Below are 18,729 nucleotides of genomic sequence, written 5' to 3'. Positions count from 1 at the left end.
GGGGTTTAAGTGTTTTTAAATTAGCCTTGAATTTGTTATGTTTATGAAGATAATCTGTTGTGTGGAATAGATAAATGCCTCAGTTTATCAAGCAGTTTAAAAACCCTTTTTATTTACTTACATTTTTTAATTGTCAGATGTTCAGTAAATATTGTAGAAGGTTAATTTGATGATGTTTCTTTTGGGGTGCATATATAGGACTGTTGGAACTTTTTAATAATGTAAATCACATCAAAATGATAGTTTTAAAGAATCTCAAAATACTTAGCTGTCTTTTAATGAAATTTAGCATCTAAAAAAGGGGGGACTTTACATAAAATGACAGATAATGCCCTTAGGGAATACCACCAACTGTTCTGTGGAACACATTTTGGGAACTTCTAAAATACTACATTTTAGGGTGTGAAGCTGAGCTGAGAGTGGAATTTTAACTTACATTACTCTTTTGTTGGGAGTTACAGTTTAAATAAACCGAAAGGTGATTTTTCACCATTTTAAGACAACGTTCCCATGTAGATATTTTATACGCTATTGGTAATTACGTTTTTGTGTAAATACTATTTGGTAAATAAAAAGTTTGTCTTGATAGTTCTGTAAACTAGCTGCATATGATTTTGTAATTGGAAATTTTCGCTAGAAGATTATTGCCACTCTGCTATCTCAGTGCAGATGAATTCAGCTTTTTTAAATCAGCCTTATAAGCATAAGACTGAAAAACCTTTTTTTGATATGTTCACAATGTATGTCACGGGATATGCATGATCCCTTGTTTTAAATCTCCAGAATACCCGTTTAAAAGGGAGTTGTTAAAAAGGAAATTAATACAAAATGCATGCATATGGTGCGATCAGGCACCCATCCATCTCATACCGAGACGGGAAAATTATGAACAGTACATCCCATTTTGCCAGGGAGCAGTTAGCACACCTGTAGCTTAAAGCGTACCCTTTTTTGTTTTTCAGGTTTGCGATATTCAGACCCACAGCGGATTGCCAGCTCCCGATCCATGTGTTGGCCCTGCATGCACTATGTTGGTGACCTCATACCCACCAAAGAACAACACTGGAGCTGGCCTTTAGGGGTAAGGTACTGTTCCACCACCACCTCCTTTTTAGTATATTACAATACAGTGTTACATAATTTGCTAAACATTTTAATATTAATACTCCTATATTGTAACCTATGGGATATAAAATAAGTATACCAGACATTAGAAAAATATGAAAAATTGTAAAACCACGGGACTTATCTTGCCCTCATGTTATCCCTATGGGCTCCTATGGTGGGTGTGATATCACCAGCATAGTGCATGCTGAGGCATCACATGAATTGGGAGCTGGCAATCCACGGTGAATCTGGACATCACACACCTGAAAACAGCCAAGTAAGGTAAGTTTAAAATTGGAAGTGTGCTGAGTTTTCCTTTAAACCTTGTTTATTCAGGAGGATTCAGCATATATTTATAAAGGTTCTCTGTTGTTTTTTCAGTTAATTTTAAGTGACGAGATAATAATATGTAGTGCTTCTGGTGGATGAGTCAGATCTGGAAGACACTTTCATATTCCATTGACATAAAGTAAGCATTCCTGTTCCTGAGAACTATCACTGGGAAAAGTCATCAGATAATTTCGCACTGATGGGTTAGCAGTCTGTGATTGAAGTCATATTACTTAGACAATAGAATATTTTCACGATCTCTTTTAAAAATAAGTCCTAATGTTTTGGAACTTGACAAAGATTACTTGTCCTGCTGTGTTGATTGTTTTCCCCTTATCTAAATGTGTTTAAAAATAGATTGCAACCATGAAATTTACTTCATATAAGACAGCAATTGAAGCAGTAGCAATTGCCGATGCAGTGTCTTTTGTTGTTGAGGTATTTGAAACAAAAGGCAACATCTTACAAATGACAGTCCATATCAGTATCATTTTCTCAGTCCAGTTTATATTTTCAAATTTTGTTATACTACACTTTTGCTTTTTTAGAAAAGTGATTTCAGAGGCCCTGGATACACAGGCTTCCTGATACGTTTCCATTACTTTAGCTTAAATTGTAAAGACTGAAGATCTTTGAAAAGACACAGGATGGTTGATGGTGTGGGAGTAACCACTAATTTTAAAAATAATGTTGTAAGTTTGCCCTCTAAGACAGGGCTCCCTGTTCTTAAAGGATATTGAAGATTTGGGGGCTTTACTTGAAATGGTAAAACACAGCATGTAAGTGTATGTGCTATATTCGTGTATTTTACTTTATATTTTTGGCTGAAAATATTCTTACAAAAACTGTAAAATTGAAAAATTCCTCATTTTTTTTCTTTATGTAATCTTTGTTGTGTTGCAATTGATGTCCTGGTAAGGCAACTATCCAAAATTGTGTGGTTTTTTTCTTATGTTATTGCACCAGATACATAGCGGTGTACAGTCATTGTCACCCAATATTAGTTAAATAATTGGAAATTTTTGCCATGAAGAAAACTTATCACAGATATGTGATTACTCCACTGTTCAATAGGAAGTTGCTGTTGTTAAATAACCTTCCAGTACTGAAATATTTATTTTCTGTGTTAAACTGATAATGCGTTATGTTTATAAAATTTGTGAGTTTAGAAAAAGTTGATGTTGCTGGAGTTGCAGATTGGCAAATAACTTTACTACCACCTACCAATTCTAGTATTACAGTAATGGCTTACAATTAGTGATTTCTTCCACCCAGCCATTAAATACTCTTTCTGCATTTTGGCAGCATGTCTAGTCATACAGCTATATATATAATCACTCCTGCCTTGTACTATTAGTTACTTCCAGTCCTTCAAAGACTCATACATGCAGTAGAAATGTTCACTGTACTAAAATTAAATGTATGTGTAGCATTTTGAAGAATTTGGATAAGAAACTTTTGTAAGTGTTAAAAGCCATGCAGAAAAGAAAATGGTCTTTAATAAATTCAAACAGAGTAGATATATGGAAATACTTTTTCTAAGATAAGTGTCTTTTAGCATCTTCCTTTTTCCTGTTAGCAGAGGATGCATAATCCTCTCTTCTAATAACTCCATTCTGGCAGCATAAAAAAATTCAATTAGCAGATGCAGTAACACTCCCATACTGGATATAAAGATCTACGAATAACCTGATGCTGGTAACTTTTAAGTGTCAAAGGAATATGCCAAGTTCTCTGTTGTGGCTTTCTCGTCTGTGGTGTTCATACTCTTGCTGTTTCATTGTCCTGCAAGGTAACGTGAACGCCATGCAGTACATGTCAGATTTTAACAGATTAAGGTGTTGATGTTGCTGGCATCGATTTTAATAGAGATTTAGAATGTTTTTAAATAAAAACCAAAAACTCTTTTCCTGAGGAAATTTTTATTTTTGTCTACTCATCCAAGTTTGATATTTTTTCAGCGATGCAATTAATCTCTTATTTACAAAAAGAAACAGCTAAAACATACTATTTTTTTAATGTTTTCTGTTTAATTTTCATCAAAATACATAATTTTCAGAGGTTCTAAAATGAAATCAAATACTTATTTGTACTTACCTAGATTATATCTAGTTCTGTCCTCAATAACTTCTGTACTCTTGTGATGCAGTCCAGGATTTGTGAAATAGAAACAAGGTTCCTCAATGTGGGGATGAAAAACGGTGTTAGTTGGATAGGTGTTTCCTTGAAATCCTGTCCGTGAGTGGGAAGAGCTTAGTTTGGGATTGCTGTGGTGGATTCCCGCCCTGCTGCAGGAAAGGCATCTGCTCCTTTTCTAGCAGGTTCTGAACCACCTCGCATGACTGCCTGGAGTATTAAGAAAAGCTTAAACTAGCTCCAGTTTACCTCAGTACACCAGGCTGTAGCCTGAAGTAGTTAAAAGCAGCTCTTCAAGAGCAGTCATCACTGCACTGAGGGCAGGAAACTTAGAGGGGGATTGGGAACCACTGCAGCCGTCCCAAGGTAAGCCGTCCTCTCCTCAGAGCCCTCCGTGTCCACATTGAGTAGACTCTATTCTTAGTCATGAAACACTACTGTCACTTTAATACTAATTTTAATGAATTTTTTTTAACCTAGTATGCACATATTTTGATGTTATGTATGCAGTAAATCGCAACTTCCCTGGAATGTATTAAATTCAGATTTTGTTTACATTTTGTGGAATTGTTCTCTATTTAGAGGACTTCAGTGGGTGTTAAGCATTGCACAGTTTTGTGTTGGCCATCTGCACAGGAGCTAATTTTATCCACTGAGAGAAGTGTGTTGGCAATACATATGTCAGAAAGATGCTTAGTTCAGTGGCCTCCGTATTGGCAATTTGGGGTATATATATATGGATATCTATGTGAATGCCCTTTTTACCGAAATAGTGTTACTTCTACACTTCCAATAGTTTGAATGTAATTTTTGTTGTAGAAGTAAAATGAGCATTTTGAATATATAGATCAAATATATCAGAGTGACTATGTTGCATACATAAAGAATGAGAAGTATAATTTCTTTTAGGGTGAAGATGTAGCCAAATTTTTGATGCACACTTTCACTGGGAATATACTCGGAGTCATCACTCTTCGCAGGAGTTTCAGCTACTAAATTTTAGTCACCAGTATCTTGGAGTAGTGAAACTTTTTGGGACTCTTACACTGTAACAGGCAATTCTGGGTTGATTTTTAACATTTTTTGATAGATGTCTAATTTTACTTACTGATACACTTTGACTTTCTAAGTGTAATAGTTTCAGACATAACCAATTACCACATTGATGATAAGCTCCCTCTTGTGTTCTTCATTCTGTAATTCCTGCTGTGTTTCCCGAGTTGCAATAAAATGAGTACTGAACTTCTGGAATCTCTTTCAAGTATCTTGAGATGAACTGTTTTGTGAAGGCCATTTATGAATACAAACCTTTACTATGCATGGGGATAATAGTGGAGAAAATCATGCTACTGATTACTTTGAGTTTTAAAAAACTTGTTTGAACCTCATTACTATTCTCTTATCTTTACAGTGGATGACGTTGGAGAAAAATTGGACCATATAGGAAGCACTCCCTTGAAAATCAGTACCGAGGTGACAAATGATGATGTTGCTAAAGATGACAGTTTTGGTTCAGAAGTTATCAAAGTGTACATATTTAAAGCTGAAGCTGAAGATGATGTCGAAATAGGTACCTTTTAAATTCTATGGATTCTTCCAATAGCATGAAGTATTTCAGGGTCTTTTTGTTTGTTGTTCTTAATTTCATGTAATCCATTGACTGGAATGTTTTGTAGAATGTGACATTTGTGGAGGCTGCCCATATGCGGTAAATACTGGGTGTGTATTAGTCTCAAGTTCTTTTTTGATTAGCTGTCCTGGTTTCAGTTAAACCATGACATTAGCAGTACTTATTTTCAGGCAGCCAAAGCTCAAATGTAGAAGCGGTTGGGTGTCTGCAGCTGTTTTTCAGCTGGATCCATCTAGAGTGGATCTGGCTCATTCCGCTTTACCCTTTGTATTTAGGTGCTGAAACTTTGCCTCACTGGAATGTATCTGGCCAGGAGCCCCAGAGCCATTCACAGGGCACATCAGCCTGACTCTCTTCTTCCTGGAGTGGGGAAAGGCGATCATCTCCCATAGACTGGTAGCATTGGCCTGGCTACGCTGTGAAAATCTCAGACTTTAGACAGAACTGTGGATTACATCAACAAAGCCCTCCAATTAGTAATGATCCTGGTGCTGTTTTTCAAGTAGCATGAACTGCTGCTTCAGGAAGTTTTTGGCTGTGTGATGCCTTTTATTTTTCTTCTCTGAGAAACAAGTAATCTTTTCAGTTCAAATTAATGGCAGAAAAGGATTGTTCCAGGGATGATCAGACTACTAGCTAATCGGGCAGTTGTCTTTGGTTTTCTCTGTCTCTCAGGGTAGGTTCAGAATTACTTAAGACTGTCTTATGAATTGCTCAGTACCTTTTGCAGCATGATACAGTGTAGATGTTGGAGCCTCTTAATCAACTCCTTCACAAGGTTGCCAAAGTAGCTTAACATATTTTACTATCCTTTTTGGAATAGACAGTATTTGATTTGGCTGAAGGTTAGTGAGTATTTCTGTAAGGCCCCGGGATTTCCAGTATTTGATCCTTAATTTCTTTCAAGTATGAGAAAGAGGTTGTGAAGACCGTGTGCTTTCTGAGACCATGGGGAAAGGATCTAGAGAAGCAGCATCTTAACATCCCTTGTCTATTGTGACATCTGTTTCATCTGCCAGTTCCTACATGAATTGCCAGGCTCTGTTCTTGAAATACAGTTTCTTCTTCTGGGGATAGGTTGTCAGTCTTGAGGGACAGACTGCTATATGCAGCAGCAGGAAGAATCGGAATCTCTTATGGCTGAAAACTAATTTACAGCAGGGATGTTCTCATGAGCTACTCTCAGTGCTTCTGATACAGCCAGGAGGTAGTCCTGGCAAATTACCCTGTTCGTTAATGGTGAGTGTTTCCCCTTGGAAAAAGCTGATTGTGTTAATAATGTGTGTTTGCTGCTCAGCATTAAGGAATACAGAACCTGAGATGACAGTCTTCACAAAGAATATCCAAGAGTCAAGTTTACCCATTAGCAGTACTCTCTTGATCTTTCTGTACGTGGGGGTGGGGTGGAAGGCTGTTCTTACGTGTCATCCATTTGCATTGCAGTCTAGTTACTTGGATAAATGTCCTGGCAAAGCCACTTCTGGCAAAAATTATAAAAATGGGCTTTGGTGGTAAGGATGTTTGGCAAAGTCTTCCATTTATAAAACACAGGGAATGATGGATCAACGTGTTTGATTGGGACTTAACCACCTAGCTGAGCATTTTCCATCAGGACCATTCGTAGTAGTGAACAAGGACTCTTGGTATATACCAGGTGTTAGCTTGTTCTGCCATAATCTGCAGCTTCGCTACTCACTGTTCAGTCCCTGAGATGCATGGAAGACTAAGCATCAATATTTATCTGCCACCTCTCTCTGACTCAAGCATCAATATCAAGTTCCAGGTTGGAACTTGTTCTTTTGCCTCTGTTCAAGTAAGTCAGTGGGCCAAAGCTTGTTAGTCACCCGGACCAGGACTGTGTGGGCAGTTGTTCTCACTTCCTTCTTTCCAACTGTTACTCTTTAGATTGTGTTGGCTCCAGGGATTCGGTGCTGCACCTTACATCCTTGCTAGTCTGTCTCTCTAGATAATGTTCTTGTTGTTGAACTAATTGGCAGTAACAGTTGCTCTCTCATGGTTTGAGAAGTATGATCCCAGTATGAGTTACTACTCAATCCCGTCTAATGAGTCTGGGACATACACATTAGAATCTTTGTAGGAAAAATTACTTAAGAATCCATTTTTGCAAAGTGAGTAAATAGGATTTTGGGAGAGGAAGAGGGATAAGAATTACCTGTTCACATCTCAAGAGAGAATTTAAAGGCTGTGTTCTGGGCAAGATTAGAATTACAGTCATTTTTTTGGTGGGCATGGGCAGGTGTATGTTTCCAGCCGCACCAGAGTTCACTGCTAGCATGCGTAAAAGACGCTTGATCCTTCTTGGGTAGTGGTTGTTCAGTCTTGAATTTGTGATGAGACACTGAGAGAACTTTTTCCTTACCTGTCTCAAAGTATCAAACTTGCATGATTTTATGACAGACATGGATGTCAAAACATTTTAATTAGAGTTTTATGAAATTGCTTTGTTGTAAATAAGAAGAAAATACTTAAATCTGAAATTAATCTTAACAGTGGCTTCTTTTACATTTACTTAATGTGTTTAACTTCTTTTTGTTAAAGGTGGGACAGAAATTGTCACAGAGAGTGATTTTCACAATGGACATTCTGTAGCTGGAGTAATTGAACAAGGAGGTGTTGGTAGAATGCAGCGAGAAAAAATGGTTTACATGGCTGTTAAGGACTCTTCTCAGGAAGATGAAGATATTAGTAAGCATAATAAGAAACATTTTTGTTTCTCATGCTGTTTTGTACAACAATATAAGCATCATTCTCAAGGACTTTTTTAATTTTTCTGAAGGATTCTTCAGCCTGAAGTAGTAGAAAACTAAGCTCATCTTCCCTAAAAAAAAAGAGCAGGCTATAATTATTTTAAAGTGATGTGGATAAATGCACTTTGTGCATACTGTATGCAATCATTTCATTATTTATATTAAATTTAACATGTCCATGGATGAAGTTAATGAGGTTAGTCAAATTTCTCATTTTTCTGTTTTCCTACTGTGAATTGCCTTGTTTAATCAGCTTTCTGGCAAAGTGGCAAATAAATGTCATCAGTTACAAGTTTATCAGTTTGTATGTTTGAATTTCTGTTGGTATTTATTTTGGATTTATATTTATTGATATGTGTTTTCTCTCTTTAAGGAATGTCTGAATAAACAATGATCCCCTAAGGGAAGGGGTGGTTCTAAATGCCAAAGGAAGAAAAGTAATTTATAACGGATATCAATCAGAGTGAGAGCAAATTAAATGAAGAAAAATATAGGATGAGCAGAATAAAATTAAAGATTTATTCTTCTCCTTTAATCCAGGCTGTGCTGAAATAGCAGATGAAGTTTATATGGAAGTTATTGTAGGTGAAGAAGAAGCTACGTCACTTCCAGACACACAGCTTGAAGACTCTGGCGTGAATAAAACTTTTGTCCCTGTTGCTTGGGCTGCTGCTTACGGTAGGAATCTGTATGCTTGTTTTCTGAAAATCCCTTCCATTATTTTCTCCCTAATCTACCTTCCAGAATCTCTGTGCAAATGTGATAATCTCTCACCTTGTCTTAGGGGTTTGGAAACAGCTCCTTCTGATCTTCTAGCAGTGTCAGTTAGCGGAGTTGATTAAATGATGTGACAAATTATTTTGACGTCATTCATGACCTTTTATACATTAAGGTCCTTAGTTTGTTCGCAGTTCAATATGAAGAAAACAATTCCATTTTTACACTGGTGTTTTTTTTCCAACGCTGGCCTGTCAAACAGTTACAGATTACTTTAGTAGTTGATTGTCTTGCATATAATGAATGGATTGCTATATGCTGAGTTTTATGAAGTCGAAAGGAAAGCTGTTAGGAGAATTTTTATACGGTTCCCGATTCCAGCTCAGATGTACAGAATGCGTAGTTTTTAATGGTTGTTTAAGTTGGCTGTTGAAGATCTTACAAAAACAAGAATAGCCTTAAGTATTTTACATTAGCTAGGAGGAAGGGGAAATAAATTTAAAAAGGGAATAGTAGGAATAAATGTGTAAACATGTTCCTAATAATTTCAGTTTATATACCTCTTTTAAGCCTGTTAGTCCTTCAGGTTAGAAACAAAAAGTAATTTGTTCTCTGCAGCCATGCTTCAAATAGTAAAAGTATCTTATCAGGATATATTGCGAATTCTGTATATTCTTTTATTTCATATTCTTTTCTCGGATTTTGGCATGTTAAATGTATATTAAGAGGGTATCAGGTCATCCATGGTTTAAGTTATAATTAGGTAAGCAAGTTAGTTAAAATTCATTGGTGTAATATTTCTGCGCACAGTAGTTGGGCTGACAAAGTGGTTTAGTACCACAGAGCCTTGGCACATAGCAGTGAATATTTTCAATCCAAAATGAGGAATATACTCTTAAGGTGTTACTTCTGCGTCTCCCAGAACTTTGTAGTGCCTCATATAGATGGGTGCTGAGCAGCTGATAAGGTACAAGTCATCTTACCTGCCTAGTTCTACTCCAGAAAGATAAAGTACTTCGATCTCAAGAACAAATTGTGGATTTCAGATAACCTCATTTCTGGATTGGTATCTGAGGTTATATATGAGGTTAAAAGTTTGCAGAAGCAAGCATATTAATTATGAAAAGCAGGAAAGACAGCATGGTAAGCATGCAAACACAGCTTTAGTGGGTATTAACTATTCACAAAGATGTGATTTTATTTCTTGGGGCTCTTAATTACAAAATACTGAACTGATTGTGAACTGCACATCTCAGTTTGGATAGAGTTAAGCTGTTACTTATTAGCTAAGTTAGTTTTCTCTCATTATCAGACTTTCAAAGCCATCGTCTTCAGAAAGAATTTTAATTTATAATGACTAAAGTACCATTTTCTGCAGGAGATGAAAGAAGGCTACCCAGAAGATACGAAGATGGTCAAGCGGCAGGTAAGAACATGTAACTGTGCTTGGTACAGCATTAAAACTAACTTGCTGTCTTTGAAAATATATACATGTATGTGTCAGTTCTCCTAATCAGTGAATGCAAAAAAATATCCATAAAGTATATATTGAAGGACTCCACAGTCTTTCTCTACTATTTTGAAATTAAAACAATTCTAGATATGCTGTAGGTGTTCAGAGTAGGTGGGGAAGTTGGGAGGATCTGCCAGGGTTTTTAATACAGTTTTGTAGTCAGAAAAGAGATAATGCAGTTGTTAAGAAGTAAAACCAAGTTAAATAAAAGGAAACAATCAGCATAACTCATAAGAAATTAATGTCTTGAGAAGTACGAGAAATCAAGGAATATATTTGAAAATTAATCAATGTTTAAACAATTATATTCTTGACTTTTGCCAGCAAAGATAGATAGTGCTTTATATTGGCACTCTTCTTTTTTATATATGTTTATTGTAGAGGATTGAGCAATATTTTTTTTTTAAAAGTAGATGTGCTGCTGTGCAATTCCAGTCATCAGTCCCAAAGAAAAAAGTTGTTTAAGGTTTTTTATGGTGTCTAATTTTTGTTTCTAGGAAATAACTTGGATACACGATTAGAAAACAAAAACGGTAATGCAACACAATACCTGCAGATTTGTGATAGCATTAGCACTAATAGAGTGCTAAAACAAAAAACCAAGAAAAGGAGGAGAGGAGAGGCCAGGCAATGGCAAACAGGTAAACACTGTACGGTTATGCGTATTGTCATGGAGTGGCACTTACTCCTGTACTATTCCTTTTTTCCTTTTTTTTTCTAAGCTGATGCTGAATTAAAAAAATAGAAGTGATGATTTGCGTATTTCCTGTGTCCTTCCCCCCTCCAATTCTGTGCCTAGAAACTGTAATAATTTTTGCTATTCAAAGTCAGTACACTTAGGGCTGATGCCATTCATTTGAATTTTGCAAGTTATTAAAAAGTAATCATGGGTATATTCACTGCACATATGATATTACTGATCTGTTTGAGCAGTTTCTAAAACAAAACTATATAAACTATAGGTGCTGTGGATTGGTTGTTTTTAAACTACTGAACCATTCTCTGTCTGCTGCAAGTGTAAGTGCATGAATCTGAACAGCAGTTGGCTGATTTAAAACTTCTTAATCAGTAAATTTGTTTCCTTCATAACTTGTTTTTGTTTGTTTAAAAACAGCTGTTATAATAGGTCCTGATGGACAGCCCTTAACAGTTTACCCTTGTCATATTTGTGGGAAAAAATTTAAATCCAGAGGATTCTTGAAAAGGCATATGAAGAATCATCCAGATCATATGATTAAGAAGAAATACCAGTGCACAGACTGTGACTTTACAACTAACAAAAAAGTAAGTTTCCACAATCATCTGGAAAGCCATAAACTTATAAATAAAGTTGATAAAACCCATGAGTTTACAGAATATACAAGAAGATACAGAGAAGCAAGCCCATTGAGTTCTAATAAACTAATACTGAGGGACAAGGAGCCTAAGCTACACAAGTGCAAATATTGTGACTATGAAACTGCAGAGCAGGGACTTCTCAATAGACATCTACTTGCAGTTCACAGTAAGAACTTCCCTCATGTATGTGTGGAGTGTGGGAAAGGATTCCGCCATCCATCAGAGCTGAAAAAGCACATGAGGACCCACACTGGGGAAAAGCCATACCAGTGTCAGCACTGTGTCTTCAGGTGTGCTGATCAGTCCAATCTGAAAACTCACATCAAAACCAAACACGGGACTGACTTGCCATTTAAATGTGAGCACTGTCCCCAGGCGTTTACAGATGAAAAAGAACTGCAACAGCACACAGAATTATTTCAAGGGCATAAGACTCACCAGTGTCCACATTGTGACCATAAGAGCACCAATTCAAGTGACCTGAAGCGACACATTATTTCAGTTCACACAAAGGATTTTCCCCACAAATGCGAGGTATGTGAAAAAGGCTTCCATCGTCCATCTGAGCTCAAAAAGCATAGTGAAACCCATAAAGGTAAAAAGATACATCAGTGTAGACACTGTGACTTTAAAACATCAGATCCTTTTGTACTTAGTGGGCATATCCTCTCAGTTCACACCAAGGACCTGCCTTTTAAATGCAAAAGATGTAAACGAGGATTTAGGCAGCAAAATGAACTTAAGAAGCACATGAAGACCCACAGTGGAAGAAAAGTTTATCAATGCCAGTATTGTGAATATAGCACTACGGATGCGTCAGGCTTTAAACGACATGTAATATCAATACACACAAAAGACTATCCACATAGGTGTGAGTATTGCAAAAAGGGATTCCGTAGACCATCTGAAAAAAATCAGCATATAATGAGGCACCACAAAGAGGCCATAATGTAATATATGATCTCAAGAAGGAAGCAATTTAGAAACTGTGATATGCTAATTGGGGAAAAAAAAAAAATCTCATGAACTGTTTCTCCTGGTTTCAAAGCTTGATATTAAATCATAACTTTACATTCTTTGTATTAAAAGTCTTAAAAGTATTAGGGTTGACAGGGATCTCATAGCCCTATGATTGTTGCTTATCAGAACCTAAAGAGCACTTAGAATGCAGAAGGATGGATGAATGTCTTAAATTTGCAGAAAGATGGATGGATGTCTTCAAATTAATGGTATTACACATGGCTAAGCTATAGAAGACGAAACGAAGATGATTGTTATCCATTTTGTCAGTAACAGCACTTGTCTCCAATATGAAAACAGTTCAGATATATGATGGGGTTATTTACAAATTGTTTGCAAAGGCAACTGAGTCTAACTTCTTGTGCAGTTTTGAAAGAGTGTTAGTCAGTCACTTGATCATAACGTTTTTAAATCGAGCCTGGAAATTAAATTCCAGAACTGGTCAAATTTGGGGGGGGGGTTGTCCTTTTTTTTTTTTCTTGTTTTTGGTTTGGTTTTTTTAAACATTTCATTGGGAAACTTTTTCGTTTCCTTTATTAGTTTAGGTCCAACGAGTAATTTTTTAATGGTTTTCAAAGCTGCTAACCTATTTTATTGCAGGATATGATGTTTAAAATATAGCATTATGTTATGATCTCAAAGGTGGTGTTCTGGTGCTAGGGTTAAAGATGTGTATGTATATAATTTCCCTTTTTTATCTGAAACTACAGTTGAATGTTGTTCAGTATGGCACATATAACAAAATTAACTTTGAATTTGACTTTTTTTTTAAGGATAAAATGGATGCAGCTCATAGTGTTGTGATGCAACACTAATTTTTTTTTCTCGCTACTTCAGTCTTCTCTAAAGAGAATATTAAAAACAAAGTTGAAAAATGTAGGGTTTTTTAATTAAAATTCAGAGTACTTAGAAGTTCTTTAGGTCAGTGTTCTTAACAGGTATGACTATTATTGTCCTACCTCCTAATATGAAATTTTCAACATAGACATAAAATTGCACCTTTTAATCAATTCTTTAAAAAAAATCTATACCATACTATAAACATGCATTTTCAATCTGTAAAGAAAGTATATATGCAGTATTTAACCAGAAAAATATGCTGCCACTAGAGTTTGGAGGTGGATCTTCAGTTTACAGTGTATACATTTAAAATATGCATCCCTTTAAACAATGCTTTGTGTTAGCATGCTGCAAATCAAATGGCGCTTAATATAACAAGCTGGTCTAGGGCTATTTAATGAAAAACCTGTTCATAAATGTTATGCATATAATGTGTATTTTTTACTTTTTTAGTTGCTTCATGTTTGCACACAGCTGTTCACATGATAAATTGTAACTTCATGCTATATTGTGGCTTTGTGTTTCAGATAATGTTCATATTTTGTTTTTGCACCAGATGAGAATCAGTTCCTTGAGAATAAATTTTTTTTATATTTCTAAACTTCAGAAAGTTAAATTTGGGAAATCTCTTAGAAAAATACGTGTTTTATGTGGCTGTAAAAAATGATGTACACGCTGTAAAATAAGATTGTCACTGTTATGTGGGATTATTATTTCTAAATGTGTTACTCATCGTAACGGGCATACAATAAAACGCATCTCTTGCACTCCAAATTTTTTGGAGTTTGCTTTTCATTTATGGTGTTTAGGAAAGTCTCATTCTGTGTAAATTTGCCTAATATTTTTAATTATGTTATTCACTAATTAATATGTCATAACATTTCAAGTAAGCAGGTTACTTGAGGTATATTTATCAGACTATTGAGGGGAGAGTATTGGGTTTTTATTTGACTAACCCTTTAAAGTTACAGGTAATGTATTTGTGCTTATTTCTAAACTAATTACCAAATGTGATACTGACATTCCTTTGAAATTTTTTCCTTTAAGTAAAGAGAACATAAAACTTCTCACATATTTTGGGAAAAGCCAGGTAGGTTTTGTCTTTTTATCTGTGTAATAAGAACAGCTTACAAAATGAAATACTAAAAATACTGCTGTCTTAATTTCCCTCTCTTTTTAGAATACTTGAATTATGACATCAGTAATAGATTAAAAACTTTAAGAAGAGAGTGCGATATTAAATGAACTCTTCAAGGATTTCCAGCGGGCTCTTAGCCCGTGAACTCGTAGGTTTTGTACTAAAAACCAGAAATGATGCAGACATGAACCTATTCATCTGTTTTTTGTTTATACTACTTTTTTTTGTATGCCCAGCAATCAAAGGAGGAGGCCGTAGCATTCAAAAAAATCTTAGAGATTAAAGTTGTGCTTTTTTGACAATTTTAATGCTTTATTCCTGAACGTTATATTGAATACATAGACTGAAGGAGTTTCTTCATAGCAGACTGAAGATGATCATTCTGACTCTGTGACAAAGCACACATCCATGCTGGCTCATTTTTCCACCTTACAGATGGACGGAATAATCAGGTACTTGAGTATTTTAAACATTTTCTATAGCCGGTTTTGTAGAAAGACTTAATCCCACATTGCCTAGGAGTCCACCACAGTTCATGGGGTGCAGAACAGGACGTGGGGGCTAGAAATGACAGAAACTTCTGGAAAGCCAACATGTTAGATCGCGGTGTGAAATCTGGACATAATGCTTTAAGCATTACGTTCAGGTCATGTTTTGATACTACCTTTTATTGTTCATACTTGGTGTTTACTGGTGAACGTTTAAACCAATATTAACGTTTACATTTTAAAATGTATGTTTGAGGATGACAGTAGTGTTTCTTCCAAGGAGTGCAGTAGGCTTTGACCATTACATATCTGATAGTTTAAAATTACGTATTTGGATTAATTCTTTCTGTGATGAACAGTTGTTTGGTGTAAGATGGTTGTTTAGTTTGGTTGTTTAGTTCAGAGTCGGTGAGTGGTGTCTACTGTTCTTAAGAGCGTGATACGCTGTGGGGCATCAGTTTCGTTACCTAGATTTTCTGTTGCATCTAGTTTTTTCTTGCCCTAAAACTACATACCGTAAAGGTTTTTTAACATGTTTAATGATAGCAGAAAGTATATGGTGGATGCTGGATAAAAGTTTAATTCATTTACAGCTTCATCATTATATTATGGAATGATTAAGTTCTGTAACTTTGTACTACAGAAGTTGAAATTGGTGTTGAGGTTTAACAGTCTGTAAGTCCACCTAATGAGATTTCTTTTTAATTAGCAAAAAAAAAAGTCATACCTTTTGGAACATTGAAATCTGTGAGGAACATGTTTTTCAAGATGTGAAGGAGGGAATAGTGGTTGGAAAAACTGCAACTGTAGTTGGTTATTATCAGCTAAGGTACAAATACGGGGAAGTGTGTAGGACTTGAAGCAGATGCAATCTTCTGTGTGAGAGCCCTGCTTTTTGTGATGGCTAGGTGGAGAAACTGAGTTGTTAAACTTAGCGGGATGGTTACAGGCAGCCTTGTCCAATGTGAAGTCTTAAGATGAGTTATCACTTTTCTTTGGTTGCCATATTGCATTAGCATTTTGAACGTTTCTTTCTTTATACTAGTTGTTTGTCTCTTCTTCTCTTGGCAGCGTACGGACAATGAACCCTGGCTAAGAAGAAAGACTGTGGAAACAAGGTCTGTCAAAGAGAGGAAAAGCCTTGAGACTTAACCCACACAGTGTTAAGGTTAATGGATTACTACCCATACATTGTTAAACTTCAAACAGCTTAGAAAAACAAGTTTGTCAGACTTTTTGCTTGAGCAGTGGTTTTAAAATTCAGTAGCTCATGATACCGCTGGGAGAGTGTGTGCTTCTGCTTGGCCCTTTGCTGGTTCTGTCCAGCGCTGCTTAGATGTTTATGACTGAGGCTGGACTTAGGTATTCTTCCGTAGTTCGAAATTCCCACCAGTGCTTCTGCTCCTTCTTCCAGAATTGACGTCTTTCTGTATAGCTGCGGATGTCGAAGCTTCTTGTAACTGTCCAAGCTGGATGGCGAATGGGCAGAGGGGGTTGAAGATGGTAGGAGGGCTCTGGTGGTTTTAAAAAAAAAGTAATATTGTGATGCATGGAAGGAGGAGGAAGGAGTCAACAAGAAAAGGCTGTGCGGTGTGTTGCAGGTGTGACATTGGGGCTGTGGAGGAAATGACATAGAAGTTGGGGTTAGGGAAGGGAAAATAAGTAGGGAAAATAAAGGAATGTGCCTGCTAGACAAAGAGAAACCTGAGAGGAAGTGGTATTATATGCAGTGCTCTTACTTCGTGTATGTTGTTTGAGTAATTTAGTATCTTTTTATATACATATCTTGTGTATGCATCCAACAGAAAAGACGACTCAGGTAGAACCTTTTTTTTTCCCTCTTCTTTTTCCTACAACTGTGTTTCCCCGGTAACTGAAATTCTGTATTAAAGCAAGCGGTTGGTTGGTATTCTTGACATAAGATTTTACTAGGAAGTGGCATTTTAAATCTCCTGAAATGTAAGAATAAAATTTCACCTGAATCCTCAGCAGTTTGAGGCACAGTTCCTAATTTCTTTTCAGTGCACTTTCCCAGTAAATATTTAGGAGAATTTGTGATGGCTGTTGTATTGTTACCGTGGTGGTGTTACGATTTTAAAAATGCTTCATGTCAAAATCACAGTAAAATTTGTATCTCAGTACTTCCACAGATCCCTGCTCTCTATAGTCTGTACTTCTGCCCTGCCTGGCTCCCTCCCCTGAGCTGGCAGCAAACTGCCTTCTGTTACCCAAACTGATGAAGCCGTTAGGATGGGATGAAGTGCTCTACAGGCAGGTCCTGCTTACTCATTTTCAAAGCAGATGAGTTCCTAAGTGGTGGTAGGAAGCAAGTGAAAGAGAGACGCGACTACCTCTAAGCCTTGCCAGTGTTTCAACTTAAATGTTGGATTGAATGATGGAAGTTGGTGGTATCATTTTATTACTTGTCCTGAAAACTCTGAATGATGTTTCCCATCATTGTTGTGAAGTTGCATGATCTCTGTTCTTTTAAAGGTACTCTTCAGTAGACATCATCTTTCATGCATACATGCTTTCCTTAGTGAAGTTTATGTATGTCTTGCCTTTTGCCACATTTTCAGTAAGGGCTTTGAGCTGTTCTGTTGAAAACAGTCCTTGCTTGTCAAATTATTACAGATCTGTCCCTGCAGCAACACTAACTAATAGGGTGAATCCCCTTTCCCAGCATTTGTGGTAGGATGCCACTCCACGCTACCAGGAGCAGGAAAGGTGACGTGCTGTAAAGCTGTTCGCTACCTGGGAGCACAATATTGAGGTAGTTCAGCTGTTCTTGCCCGTGTTTGGATTTCTCCTCTGCCTGCTCCTGCGGTGCTGCATGTGATGTACAAACACAACCTGGTTGCTTGAGCAAGCAGCAAGTTTCTCATACCTGTGGAAGGGTCACTCTAAAATGTCAGATTTGTTCACTGCGGTTTTTTATTTGAATGACAGACGAGGAACTCCTAAAAGCCAGGAGCAGTTAAAAGTGATTCATGTCTTGATCATCGTCTGTATTTTTCTTTCTTCAGGTTTCACATGCCCAAAATGAAAGGTAATGAAATTGAGAGAGAAAATACGGAAGAACACCAGCAGAGTGCTCTCAAGGTGAAGGTGAGTTACCTTGACATAGTATTCAAAGTCTACGTTGACTCTTCAGACAGAGGTGTCAGTAACTTGAACCAAGGCTCTGTTTGGCTTTTATTTTACAGCTGAGGCGGAGGAACTGTTCCATATTGCATACTGAGTTGTGTGGAAAAGTCAGTGACAGAAACCAGAAGACAATTTTCTCTGGCTCTTCAGAGTAAGAACAAGAAACTGCATGCTATCGGATCTGTTCAGGCAGCGAGGGTTTATTTAATAGCACTATTGACAAAGACGGTCTAATAGGGCTGTACGTATGTATAGTGTCGTAAATACATGAAGTAAATGCTGTCTTTGATTTTTCTAATTTGTTCCTGAAAAAATGTAGAAGTTTTAGTGGACCTACCTGAAATGGAGGTGAAAAATTTTCTAAAGTATACTGTTTATAATTAGGGTGATAACGAGCATTTACAGAGATGACTAAATGGGAAAAATGTGTTTCTGTAAACTCCAGCAGAAATAACGTTAGGTAACTCAGTTTCAGTTCAACAGAAAAGAGGCAATAGCTGGGACTACAGCAAATAACACGTGCTTTTATTATAAAATAATTTTCTTTTTAAATAAAT

The 18,729-nt window shown here is 36.6% G+C and overlaps 1 protein-coding gene across 5 annotated transcripts in view; it reads left to right on the top strand.

Moving 5' to 3' along the window:
• Positions 1 to 14,173, top strand: part of ZNF711 (zinc finger protein 711) — a 31,571-nt gene extending 17,398 nt beyond the window's left edge. For 3 of the 5 annotated variants that reach the window (XM_076347016.1, XM_076347014.1, XM_076347015.1), the window contains 6 exons: positions 4,985 to 5,143; positions 7,763 to 7,909; positions 8,512 to 8,649; positions 10,067 to 10,114; positions 10,699 to 10,842; positions 11,316 to 14,173. In XM_076347016.1, coding sequence (XP_076203131.1) covers positions 4,985 to 5,143; positions 7,763 to 7,909; positions 8,512 to 8,649; positions 10,067 to 10,114; positions 10,699 to 10,842; positions 11,316 to 12,493 — 1,814 coding nt within the window. In that variant the 3' untranslated portion in view covers positions 12,494 to 14,173. Of the gene's footprint in view, positions 1 to 1,092; positions 1,390 to 1,488; positions 1,577 to 4,984; positions 5,144 to 7,762; positions 7,910 to 8,511; positions 8,650 to 10,066; positions 10,115 to 10,698; positions 10,843 to 11,315 lie in introns of those variants that run through there. The other 2 variants (XM_076347019.1, XM_076347017.1) reach the window with 2 other exon arrangements.
• Positions 14,174 to 18,729: the final 4,556 nt, after the last annotated feature.

This window comes from Aptenodytes patagonicus, chromosome 9 (assembly GCF_965638725.1).
Source record: "Aptenodytes patagonicus chromosome 9, bAptPat1.pri.cur, whole genome shotgun sequence".
Taxonomy (NCBI): Eukaryota; Metazoa; Chordata; class Aves; order Sphenisciformes; family Spheniscidae; genus Aptenodytes; species Aptenodytes patagonicus.
This window is presented reverse-complemented; position numbering and strand designations above follow the sequence as displayed.